The sequence below is a fragment of the Cyprinodon tularosa genome, unplaced genomic scaffold (genome assembly GCF_016077235.1).
Source record: "Cyprinodon tularosa strain WSP-4 unplaced genomic scaffold, ASM1607723v1 ctg219, whole genome shotgun sequence".
In the NCBI taxonomy this organism is placed as follows: Eukaryota; Metazoa; Chordata; class Actinopteri; order Cyprinodontiformes; family Cyprinodontidae; genus Cyprinodon; species Cyprinodon tularosa.
In genome coordinates this window covers 590,788-604,238 of record NW_024038819.1, presented here as the reverse complement: position 1 = coordinate 604,238, position 13,451 = coordinate 590,788, and the positions used below count along the sequence as shown (strand labels likewise).

Here is a 13,451-nt window from a genome sequence, read left to right as displayed (position 1 = left end):
CGATGTATTCCAGCATCCAGCTGCCATGCACGTGGGCATTGTCAGTTTCACTATAGCTCTGGTGAATTTCAATGGTGAAGTCCTCTGGAAATCTTCAATAATAGTTGCTGATTGCAGACGTGTCTAGTAGTTCCCACTGATTTTGCTTGTAAAGCGGGGAGAGGGGGAGGTCAATGATAGATAAAGACGCAAAAAAAAGGCTACATACTTAATTTACCCTTAACCACAATCTTTGTGCTTTTTCAGGAACAATAACTATTTTATTGCTTTAAATTCCACAGATCCCTTTACCATCTTACTACACCTTCAACCCAACTGAGACTTAAGTTTACTTAACTTTTATCGGTATTGATATAATCTGCTTTGCTGCTTGAATTTATGTTTTTACAGAGTTTTTACAGATTTTAAGCTGCTTTGCTTCCAGCCATTATTGAAGTTTATTTGATCTTATTCACAGCTCTATCTTTCAGGTGTGGTTGGTATCAAAGCACTTTTTAAAATAAAGTTGATGATGATGGGAAATGTTGTGTAAATATGTATGAGTTCCTAAAGTTCACAAATATAAGAAAGAAGATGATCAATACATTTGACAATCCTATCAACCACATCTGTATTTGTTAATTCCATGTAGCATATATTTAACACAGAGTAGGATAAAATTGTCAGAACTCACTACAGAACAGTTAAATGTTCCTTAACGTATTTTGTAAACATTGCTTTCAACAATGTTTATAAAGATCTTTTCTTGCACAGTCAATCTTTCAGTTTGCAAAACCGCAATAATTCAGGAAAGATGTATCTCTTTACTGCTGCTCAATGTCAACTTAAACATATCTTGCTGAAAACACAGATGTCACTTAAAACCTTTCCAAGAGGCAACACAGACAGACCTCTTTAGTGGCTGTAAAGGGCTGCACATTCTTATCACTTTACAAGATTTGAATGCACAAGCAGGACTTGCGTCATTCAATGTTTTCAGCACTCTTGCCCGATGCTGGGACAGCGGGCCATGAATGGTTTGCCCTGGTCATATCTGGCCTTTTCCTGCACGAGTGTTACAGCAGATCAAAGGGCACTGTTACGCTTATATAACAGACAGAAAATGTAGGTTACTGGTTATTGTTTGCTGTCTCTTTTGGCAGATCTGCAAAAGGAGAAATGCTGCCATTGCACAATACAAACACAAAAAAAAACACACTGCTTATACATTACACTTTTCATTTTTATTACCAAAATCTTGATCCTGACATATACACTCACCGGCCACATTATTAGGTACCCCATGCTAGTAACGGGTTGGACCCCCTTTTGCCTTCAGAACTGCCTCAATTCTTCGTGGCATAGATTCAACAAGGTGCTGGAAGCATTCCTCAGGGAGTTTGGTCCATATTGACATGATGGCATCACACAGTTGCCGCAGATTTGTCGGCTGCACATCCATGATGCAAATCTCCCGTTCCACCACATCCCAAAGATGCTCTATTGGATTGAGATCTGGTGACTGTGGAGGCCATTTGAGTACAGTGAACTCATTGTCATGTTCAAGAAACCAGTCTGAGATGATTCCCACTTTATGACATGGCGCATTATCCTGCTGAAAGTAGCCATCAGAAGTTGGGTACATTGTGGTCATAAAGGGATGGACATGGTCAGCAACAATACTCAGGTAGGCTGTGGCGTTGCAACGATGCTCAATTGGTACCAAGGGGCCCAAAGAGTGCCAAGAAAATATTCCCCACACCATGACACCACCACCACCAGCCTGAACCGTTGATACAAGGCAGGATGGATCCATGCTTTCATGTTGTAGACGCCAAATTCTGACCCTACCATCCGAATGTCGCAGCAGAAATCGAGACTCATCAGACCAGGCAATGTTTTTCCAATCTTCTATTGTCCAATTTCGATGAGCTTGTGCAAATTGTAGCCTCAGTTTCCTGTTCTTAGCTGAAAGGAGTGGCACCCGGTGTGGTCTTCTGCTGCTGTAGCCCATCTGCCTCAAAGTTCGATGTACTGTGCGTTCAGAGATTCTCTTCTGCCCACCTTGGTTATAACGGCTGGTTATTTGAGTCACCGTTGCCCTTCTATCAGCTCGAACCAGTCTGGCCATTCTCCTCTGACCTCTGGCATCAACAAGGCATTTCCGCCCACAGAACTGCCGCTCACTGGATGTTTTTTCTTTTTAGGACCATTCTCTGTAAACCCTACAGATGGTTGTGCGTGAAAATCCCAGTAGATCAGCAGTTTCTGAAATACTCAGACCAGCCCTTCTGGCACCAACAATCATGCCACGTTCAAAGTCACTCAAATCACCTTTCTTCCCCGTACTGATGCTCGGTTTGAACTGCAGGAGATTGTCTTGACCATGTCTACATGCCTAAATGCACTGAGTTGCCGCCATGTCATTGGCTGCTTAGAAATTAAGTGTTAACGAGCAGTTGGACAGGTGTACCTAATAAAGTGGCCGGTGAGTGTATGTCTCACCTATAACAGTTCTCAACATAAACTAATACTGAATATACTAAAATATTTCTTAGAAAGCAAAGAACCATTTCAGTGAGTTGTGAACAGAGGTATGCTAGGGCAATATTTTATACATCCTGTGCTCACAATCATCATAGCACTGGGCGTCACATCCATAAAATCAAAACTGTAATTGCATGACTTGAATGAATTGGTGAATAAATATTTTGAAGAAATCAATTAAATTAACTTATTCTATATTAGCATTTGACAATTTAGACATTGAATTTTCCGACTGTGCCTCCAGTCTGTTCCTCTCTTGAGCTATCTGTACTTCTTTTCTCCCTTCGTTTTCTCACCCCTCCCTCTCCTGTTGCTCCTTGAAAGCTGATTGTCTCTCTTTCCTCTCTCACATTAGGTATTGATTCCCCCATCCCTGACAGTCATAACCAAAGCATTGAAGGAAAAGAAAATGCCATATGATTGTTGATGTAGCCATTTGGAAAAACATGGAAAGAGTCAAACCAATATTCCATAATACTTTAAATTTCATATCAGTTTAATGTTATCTTCATCCAAGCCATAGCATGGGCCAACAGTGTAACACTAATTAACCCTAACCCAAGGGCCAACAGGGGCCCTATAGAACTGGTCCCGGACCCTATTATGGCCCCTGTACTGTACTGACATAATACAAAATCAATTTTATATGCTGATCTGCTTTTGCAAAGAAACTGGAACTGACTTGGAACCAGTAGGGTCACAATTCTCCAGAATCATCATGGCTGTTTGGCTTTCTTGATATATTGAAATTATGAATTATGTCTGTGTTTTTTGTGCGACTGTTTTTCTGTGGGTCGCCACAAAAATAACACCGGCCCCAGCCTAGATCTCTTGGTAGAACTAGTCTAGAACGGCACTGGTGAACACTATAGTGTCTGCCTCATGGACTCACTAATCCATGAGGTAGACACTATGTCTACTTTTAACGGCCACATCTGGCAGGGGAAAATTTCAGTCCAGACAGATGTTTCTCCTTGACTTCATTCCAAATAGTTCGGTAATCTTGAGCTATCTTCTATATTTATGCTGCTAAAAATATAGAATGCCTCATTCTGGTTCATTCTATCTACAATATATTCTCCCGTTCTGCAGTATCTGTTAAGTTCCATACATAACTTAATACTCTATCTGCTTTTTCTCATCATAGTAGCTTCATCTTCATCAGCAGCACTGCTTCATTAGCTGTGCTGCTGCAATCAACACCTTTGTTTATAGATGTTGGGAGCTTGGCCTGTTTTTCAGTGTAATCCTGTTTCTATGACTGAGACTAACTGGATGTGCTCCATTTCATCCTCTGACATGGAAACTGGCTCGGAGCTCATCTGCCTGGCTGTTTTTCCTGGAAGTGGCCGCATGTGGAGCCGGTTGACATTTGCCTTTTGTATCTCTTTGAACCCCAGTCGGCCTCAGCAGATGGCCGCTCACACTGATACTGGTTCTGCTGGAGGTTTCTTGCTGTTCAAAGGGAGTTTTCCTCTCCACTGTCGCTGCAAGCATGCCTTTAGTGAGGGATAGCTTTTGAACGAATGAGTTGATGTAATCAACTTATTTTGATTATATAGAAAACTTTGAATCAATTTGACTGTATGATTTTGTTGAATCTTCTCTTTAAAGTGCCTTGAGAGGACATGTGTTGTGAATTGTTTTATATAAATAAACTGAACCGTAGACTAAATAGTAACATAAAAATGGGAAGCATGAAAAACCCCACAGTGTAACTATTAAAGAAATGTTATGCAATATATATATCTTTGTCAGAACCCTTACATTTTCACCTTTTCCGCAAGCCTGTATGGAGATAAAGATTTTTTACTAAATCAGATCAGATTCAGTTGGAGAGATTTTATCAAACAACCTGTTTACTCTGAAATACTGTGTGTAAAAATCACTATTAACTTATTCATACATCAAACATCTTATGTGAGAGAATTCTAAATGCAAGAAAAACATTAGTGCCACTTTTTTCCACATGTACATCACTCTAATTTTTACAATTGTTTTGATTTACAAACAGTGTTTATATAGACATAAAATATAAAATATGCAGAAATTACATTTATTCATCAGCATTTTTTTACATTTTAATCAGAATTGGGTTTCAGAAATAGTAGCTCTATCTAAAATGTTACTTTAATATAAGCTAAAACCACCAAGGAGAACAGATGCTGATAATGAGTTTAATAATCAAACCTGGAATCAATACATAAGATCATTAAAAGCAAAATACATTTTATATTCAGAAAATGTTGTTTTTCAAGCAGCCATCAGTGGATCTCTTCAAATCTTTGTTCAACAACAAACTCAGCAGACATTATACATGATATCAGGTGACAGACATACAGAAAACTTTTAGAAGGATCCTCTATATTATTAAAGCATTAAAAATTTAAGGACACTTCAGACACACAATGGACTTCATAAGAACACATAAAGGCTGTATGGCTTTGGCGCTTTGGTTGAAACTATTGGTTTTGTTGACCTATGCCCGTTAACCTTTCACTTACTTCCCATAGCTTCTTTGCGACACCATCATTTACCCCCTTTGCTCCAACTTTGTACAGTGCACAGTTTGAAAAGTAACTCCCACTGAGAGGTTCAATGCCCTCCTGGAGAGCGCAGTAGAGGGTGGTCTGAGACCCTCCCTTTGGGTCCAAGAAGAAGAGCTTTGCTAAGGGCATCATGAGGAGCTGCAACCACTGGCTCATATTACGGCATAGTTCTGTGTAGATTACTCCTGCAGGGGAAAGATTTGTAAATATTTACTTTAAACTGGATTGCAGAATATTTTAAATTCAATAATCACTTTTAGCTTTTTCAGAAGCAGAAGGTGTTGGTACTGACCTGGGTGCAGGGCATAACAGGTGACATCAGTGCCTTCCAGTTGGTTAGCCAACTGCCTGGTAAAGAGCACATTACAGAGTTTGCTGTTACAGTAAGCCTGAAAGTTGTGCCAGGTGGACTGGTTGGACACTACTTCTTTTTGTGAAGCCAGCAGATGGAAGTCTATGTTCCCAAAGCGGTGTAGGTGTGCAGACACAGTGATCACTCGACTGGGGTAACACTGCCTAAGTCGCTCCAGGAGAAGGTTGGTCAGAAGGAAGTGGCCCAAGTGGTTTACCCCAAAGGCCAGGTCGAAACCATCTTCAGTATATCCAGGACCGATTACACCTGAAACACAATATGAGTCACGGTTTATTTTTAATTATCTTTTATGTTCTTATGATGCACTCAAACAAACTTAGTGGAGAGTACTAACAAGGAAGCAACCCCACCTGCATTGTTAATGAGAATGTCCAGCCTGGGTTCAGTGTTTAGAAAGGTTTCAGCAAAACGGCGAACAGATTTCAAACTTGACAGATCCAGCTCCATTAACAGCACCTGGTTATTCCCGCTCTCCTGAAGCACAAGTAGGGAACACGGCTGTTATGAAAAATATCTACAAAACTTTCCTAAAGAATCGAAAACTGTGTTCATGTTTCTATGTTCATATTACCACAATTTAAGCTTTTTTCAAGTGTTTCTGTTGTTTTTTTGTGGGAAAAAAAACTTAAAGGAATAGTACACCCAAAACATGATTAGCCTTCATTTTCTACTCACCCCCATGCTGAACAACACTCTGGAGTACTTTTTTGATATCTCAAATGCATCTTGAGATCTGGGAGGCTTCTTGCTGTTTGCTGACATTCAAATAATGGAGGTCTATGGCGCCCGAGACAGAAAGGTCCATAAAAGTCCACAAAAACGTGTCAATATTCCTCCATACTGCTCGTCCAATGTATTCCAAGTGTCCTGAGTGGGTAGCATCCAGAATTTACTCGAAACGAAGTCATTTAGAATGTTTTTAGAGCATAAACAGTAGTGTATAGGATTTCCTGAAAGCGCGCGCCTGCAGACCAAATCAGATGAAAGTGCGCATTCAGCGTCTGCTCTGCCGATAATGCAAGCGTAGAAGAAGAAATGTGCTGTTTACCTGTGCAAAGAAAGAAACAACGAAAGAAAAATGTCTGAGGACTTCAGTGTTGAGGAAGAGCATGAGTTCTTTGCCGAGCTGAATGCGCACTTTCATCTGGTTTGGTCTGCCGTGGTTTCCGTAGACTCGTGAACGCGCTTTTAGGAAATACTATACACTACTGTTTATGCTCTAAAAACATTCTAAATGACTTCGTTTCGAGTAAATTCTGGATGCTACCCACTCAGGAAACTTGGAATACATTGGACGAGCAGTATGGAGGAATATTGACAAGTTTTTTTATTGGACTTTTATGGACCTTTCTGCTTCGGCCGCTGGGGACCTCCATTATTTGAATGTCAGCAGACAGCAAGAAGCCTCCCAGATCTCCAGATGCATTTGAGATATCAAAAAAGTACTCCAGAGTGTTGTTCAGCATGGGGGTGAGTAGAAAATGAAGGCTAATCATGTTTTGGGTGTACTATTCCTTTAATATGTTGGCATTAAACAAGGGCTAACCTGTAATGGTTTTACAAGGTTTACTACAATAGCCTCTAAGTGGGATTTTATTTTTGGATTATTCTAGAGGTTCCAGCCAGGTATCCCCCATGACAACAAGGATTGTTTATCTTTAGAGCAAAATGATGTTTTGTTAGTTTGTTTCTGCATTGCTGTTTTTCTAACTGGTCACACAAGGACCATACACTTCAATGTGTAGCCCCTTAGGTACAATGAATGACAATTTCTTTTTACACAGAGACAAACAACCGAATATTTAGTTTCTCAGTTCTTGTATTTGAAAAAATGGCCATCAAAAAATAACCACAAGTCCCTTCCCCACAAAATAAAAGGGACTTTTATTGTTATTGTTTTACCTGTTAAAAGGGAGTTTTTCCTCTCCACTGTCGCTACAAGCATGCTTAGTGTGAGGGGATTGCATTCGAGTCAATGAGTCGATGCAATCAACTGGTTTTCCTTAGATAGAAAACTTTAAATCAATTTGAATGGATGATCTGGTGAACTGTAAAGTGCCTTGAGAAAAATAAAAAAAACTGAATTAAAATTGAATTGAACATAAAATGTATTCATGGATTATTTCTTCTATGTTTGTTTTGTATGTCTGCCTTTGCCTCCATGATCCCCCAGCAGAGAGAAAGATAATTATATTTGTTTTTATTGAGTTAGTGATTTCTAAATTGACAGCGCTTTCTGTGTCGAGCTGTTTGGGTCTTTGAGGACTTACCGCGCGGATGTCGAAAGCTGCAGTCTCACCCTTCTCTTTGTTGCGGCAGGCCAGTATCACTCTCGCTCCTCTTTTTGCTATTTCCAAGGCTGTACTTTTGCCAATGCCAGTGTTGCTCCCTAAGGAGTAAACCAATCCAAACATTAATAAAACTCACACTCTGATAAAACAGCCCATAACAAATTTGGTTAAACTTCTAAAGATGCCTTAACAAAGTAAGTATTAGTAAGTATTATGTTTGGTTTGTTTTATTTTTTATTTGTAGTGAATAAGAATTAAATATAATGGGACACAAGGGATATATCTTAAATATTATGGAACTGCCTTGTTTTTCGGAAAACCTTAGCCTGATAAAACAGACTAAATGTGAGATTAAATGTGTAATTTAGTCTGGCCAAGATGAATGAGACATCAGAAGATTGTTGATGAGAACAACCGTTATCTTTCTAACCATGTCTGTGCCTATTGGCCAACTGACCAATGAGCGCAACTGACTGTGACGTAGTTAGCGGGACAGAAAGTTGGTGGGGGAGTGTGAACAAACAGCCTGGCGGTAAAATGGCGAAAACATCCTTCTTAAAAATGAGCGTAGAGCCTGTTCCTGCTTAACCTGACTCCGCCAGATGGATTTGCTCCGCATATCCATCTGGAAAACTTCCGTTGAAGTAATTTTGGGAAGGGTCGAAAATACTGGTTAGCTGATTGGCCTATGTTGGTGATAGACGGGCCAAATAAACCAATCAGATCAACGAAGCATATAACATAACAGAGCGACGACGAAAACACAACCACAAGCCAGGATACTCTTGCCGAAACCAGTCGGGAGAAGTGCAAAAACATCTTTTCCTCTGAGAAAAGCCTCCAGAGCAGTGTTTTGCTCTTCTTTCAGTGAAGAAATACTCTGTAATTCCGATAAAACTTGCTCGATAGCCACGCTAACGCTAGTTTCATCGGCTGAAGCCGCCATGTTCTTTAGACTGAACTGTCGCGCTTCTCGTTGCGTCACACCTCAACCCGCCTCAAAGCCAACGCTGATTCGACGTTCGTTTGGTGAACGGCTCCAAATTTTCTTCAACGGAGAGTCTCCAGACTGATCTGCAAGTGAAACCTTGAAAGCTCGGGAGATCAGGATGGTCTCATGAGGCTAGTTCCTGCTCGCGTTTCAATGAAAACCCCAAGTCTAATCCTTCCAAAGCTGAGTCAAACAAGAACTGTTCAATAGTTGTTGCCATCTTCCTTGTTGTGATTTCTCCAGCGTCGCGCAGCTTTGTCGTCCTGCCCTCAAAACCCCGCCAGCTTTGCATCCAAAAATTCGAAACACATCTCTGCGTTGTGATTGGCCAGCCCGTTCTAGGGCCTGGGGCATTGATCGAGGCTAGACCACTCACAGTCAGAAATGATTTTGGCCGCTGGCGGGGGGGCTAGTTTAGTACGCTACAAAAATCTGACTTTTTAACCAGAAGGAACAAACTTTTGGGAACCATTATGAAGAAAAAAACTGCTTTAAAAAACTGCTGGGAAAAAGGAAGTTATGAAGTGGAAGTAGGCAGGAAAGATGAACTTAAGCAGAAGGTGTTGAGATTGTAGATTTTGGTCAAGCAACACTACAAAAATGGGGGGTTTTAGTCTAGCCAAGAAAGCTATCTTTTTGTTTTGCACCAGTTTTTAAACTTCATCCACTTTATGTAGTTCTATGTCAAGGAATCACACTTCTCTAATATACTTTTACATAACACAAATAAAATAAAAACATAATTTATGATTAAAAGTAGATCAATTGGTCAAATAACGGGAAGAAATGTGTTAAAGTGTTAGAGATAATTACACTGAACTCTAAAATGACATCTAAAAACTCTATTAAGCCTGGTCACAGTGGCTCCATCCGACTTTTAAATCTCTGATCCGGTTTTTTAATGTCAAACTGACGTATAAAGACGCTCCGATTACATCAGGTGAACAGGTTGGCTGAATTTTTTCACTTCTGTCAATGTCCAGATAGAACATTTTGAAATATAGGCAGTACAATGGGAACTATGAAGGTTTAAAGAAAAGGAAAACACAGCAATAAACGATGTGTGACAAGTTGAGACTGATCTATAAATGTTTATATTTCATAAAGAGGGGAGAGTGATAAGCTGATAAGCCCTACATAGACCCCGGGCGCCACACAGTGGCGATGAGGGAAAGGGGGATGGGTTAAATGCAGAGGTAAATTTCTCCAGTGTGAGATCAATAAAGTTCAAATATTTATTATTATTCTGTTTCTCATTTTGTTTTTTGTGAAGCTCAAAGGGAACCCTATTTTACTTTATCCGTTTTAATCATTTGACCCTTACTGATAATTACAGATTATTCTAACGCAGCATTTTGTCACCATGGTATCTAGGAACTAAAAACAAAAACAGTGGAGAAAGACATAGAGCAGAGGAGAGGGGGGAGAAAGTTAGGGAATTGACTCTTTTATCTGCTCTGATCATCAATTTGCACTAATGTGAAAAGCAAAGTTGGTGAAAATTTGAGTCAAAATTTGTATTATTCATCAATTATCATGTCTTACTACATTGTACATTGTTCAGGAGGTTAACTCGAACAAGCAGCCTTTTGGTTTCTGCCCTTTTAAAGAAAAACTCAGCGATTGTTAACCCTGGTCCTCAGGTGACCTGCACGTTTGGCTGCCACATACCTGGCTTACATAACACAAGGATTAACAGATTTCTTCAGTACTTCATGGTTGCTAAGAATCTCATGCAATCATTTGAATGTTCTGCAACAGAGAGATATTTAAATCATGCAGGACAGATATACTTGGGGAGCAGGTTTGAGAACTACTGGAATAACAGGACTGGCTGGATTAGGATTAGGTTTATCAGACAAATTATTATATTATATTATGTTCCTTTCTGTTCTGAAGAGAAAAGTTCAGATCGTCCTCTCTGATGATACAGATTGTTTACAAGTTGACTCATTTCCAGAGGAAGTAGAAATGTCTTGAAAGTTTAAAATGTGTTGCAGGAACAAAGCAAAATGTTACAGAAAGACTGAAATTCTGAGTTGTGATTTAGTTAATATACGGTATGCATATCTGTGATATTTTAGGAAAAAAATGCAGACCTAGCGGTCTTCAAACATTCAAAAAGCACTGGAGAACACCTCCAGACTCCCTGTTTACTGTCTGTTCACAATTAATGTGTTAAATAGGGAGATTTTATGAAGTTCCTAGTTTATTGATAGGAAAAAAAATCTGGTTATAGTTTTAACTTTTAACAGCTATGCTGTAGAACCTACAATCTATTTCCAAAAAAGTAAAAAAAAAAAAAAAAAAAACAATCCACTGGACTTTGTTTCCAAGTTTGAAGACATTTCGCTTCCCACCCAGGAAGCTTTTTCAATTCAAAATATCAGGAATAGTTATGAGTTCGAGGCTTTAAACAGTAGTCCAGCAAAGCCTTGTTTTTGCTTAGACAACATACTAATTTGTTAGCCTGTAATGCCCCATACCTGTCTATGTCTCTAAAAGGCAGCTCCAGACGAGAACACTTATCTTCCAATTGTCCCATATTTATGCTGCGTGCTACCATTTTCCTAAAGTCCATATTTTACTGTGTTCTTCTCAAGTACATACTTGGCGAGGACACGAGTCTGGACTTGCGTTCTTGTGAATTGAGAAACGGCCCAAGACTCCTCCTTACGAGGCCTACAAATGCTTCCTTCCTTTTGCCCGATTTTAAAGGATGGGTCCGGTGTATCTTATCTATCCTTGGATATCCCAGGATTCATCGTGAATCTAACCAAGCCGGCTGCTACGTCATCAGAGGAAAAAGGCACTTGGTGCTGAACAGTGATGAATATTGGAAGTTTATAATATAATACAAGTATGTGAATAGCTCTGTCTGAAATTAATGAAAGTAGTTGTTTCAATTGTTATTAAGTCAGATATGTGGCGGTAATGTTTGATTTATCTAAAGGTTTTTATCTGTTACTGTGTAAATGAGTTTGGCTGTAATTTAATGACAGATTCTAATATATTTGCAGTGTGGGGACTATAAATCTGATAGGATTTTTTATTTTTTAATTGCTATTTTGCTAAATTTACTCAACTAAGTATTTTTTGTTGTTGAATATAAGAGATTTTGCAGATATATTTTTATACATACATTGTTTAGATTTATTTATACTTTCTACCCCTTTTATAGAATAGAATATTCCTTTATTCTCCCACAATGGGGAAATTCTGGTGTTTACAGCAGAAAAAATATAGAAAAAATTTGTCACACAAATGTGGACCTTAGAAAAATGTATAAGAATAACATAATAGTGAAGAGTTAAAATATAAACAATAAAATACTGTATTGCAAAGTGTTTTAAACATAAAAAAACTGTGCAGCTTGAGAATAAATAACCATTTTTGTGGAGTTATGCATGGACATCTTTACAGTAATGGATATTTGAAAATAGCAGCAACATCAGAGATGTGCAAAGTGACAGCAGCATGTTATTTAACTGACTAAGGTTTTTATCACTACATTTGCTTTTATTTTTTCCTGCTCCCGGTGGTTTTCACCTTTAATCCACTCTGTATTCTCATGAGTTTAGTCTTTGTTCACTTTACAATAACAAAAATGAAAAAAAAAAATTAAAAAGAAACACTTTTGAAAGGTATTCATTCTTTTCCTGCTTTGTGTGTCAACTGTCACGTTTGCTAAGCGACAGCGCGTACGGCGGTAAAAGCCTGTGTGAATCCACAGCCAAATTGTTCCGGTCTCCTTATTTTCCCGGACTTCGGGGGACGCAGACGCAAAAATCGAACGCACCCACAGAGGAACGCAAACCGACGTAACATCCGTCATCAAAACAACCAAAACCACAGAGGTAAAATAAGAAAAAAAGTGAACGGAGATGAACTTGTGTAATTTGGAAGATTAAAACCTATAAGTTTAAACAAACCTAATAACAGAGTCCGTTTACCTGTTACAATGACAGTTTTCCCCTTCAGGCAAACGGAGCTTAAGCACCTCGCCCCTTTAAGCACACCGTAGAAAAGCAGAACATACACACAAACGACTACAGATGCCAAGTAAAGGAAAAGACTCATTTTTCCACTTTTAAGTCTCTAATCGTCTCCTTTTCTCAAATGTGCCGTCCTGCCTCTTCTTCTTCCCTGTTTTTTAATGACAGCTCACATCCAGCTTGTTGCTTTACTGCCATCTTCTGGATTCCATTTTGATGTCTCATTTCTTAAATGGCTCTATGCACAACTCCACTACCTACTGAAATCAAGGCAGCTCTTTGTTTCCTGTCTTTCATTACTGGATCAACTAATTATCTTATTATCTTATCATCTTATATCAGAGATCTGATTGTTCCTTATGTTCCTAATAGAGGACTTCGCTTTCAATCTCAAAAAAAAAAAAAAAAAAAAAAAAACTGTAAAAAAGAGAGATCATATCTCGCCTATCCTGGCTTCTCTTCATTGGCTTCCTGTTAAATCCAGAATATAATTTAAAATCCTTCTTCTCACATATAAAGCCTTAAATGGCCAAGCTCCATCTGATATCAGAGATCTGATTGTTCCTTATGTTCCTAACAGAGCACTTTGCTCTCAATCTGCAGGTTTACTAGTTGTTCCTAGAATTTCTAAAAGTAGAATGGGAGGAAGATCTTTTAGTTATCAGGCTCCTCTCCTGTGGAACCAACTACCAGTTTTAGTCCGTGAGGCAGACACCCTGTCTACTT

At 39.0% G+C, this 13,451-nt stretch overlaps 1 protein-coding gene across 2 annotated transcripts; it reads right to left on the bottom strand.

Annotated features, from left to right (window-relative positions):
- Positions 1-4,689: 4,689 nt before the first annotated feature.
- Positions 4,690-12,904, bottom strand: LOC119784098 (dehydrogenase/reductase SDR family member 13-like). Of its 2 annotated transcripts, none has more exons than XM_038285973.1 (5): positions 12,663-12,904; positions 7,719-7,837; positions 5,799-5,922; positions 5,368-5,694; positions 4,690-5,260 (listed from the first exon to the last, which is right to left on the bottom strand). In XM_038285973.1, the coding sequence occupies exons 1-5, from the start codon at positions 12,808-12,810 to the stop codon at positions 4,989-4,991; spliced, it is 990 nt and encodes a 329-aa protein (XP_038141901.1). In that variant the 5' UTR covers positions 12,811-12,904; the 3' UTR covers positions 4,690-4,988. The 2 variants fall into 2 exon arrangements, with proteins under 2 accessions (XP_038141901.1, XP_038141902.1); XM_038285974.1 differs by having other exon boundaries at positions 12,684-12,903.
- Between the last annotated feature and the right edge of the window lie 547 nt (positions 12,905-13,451).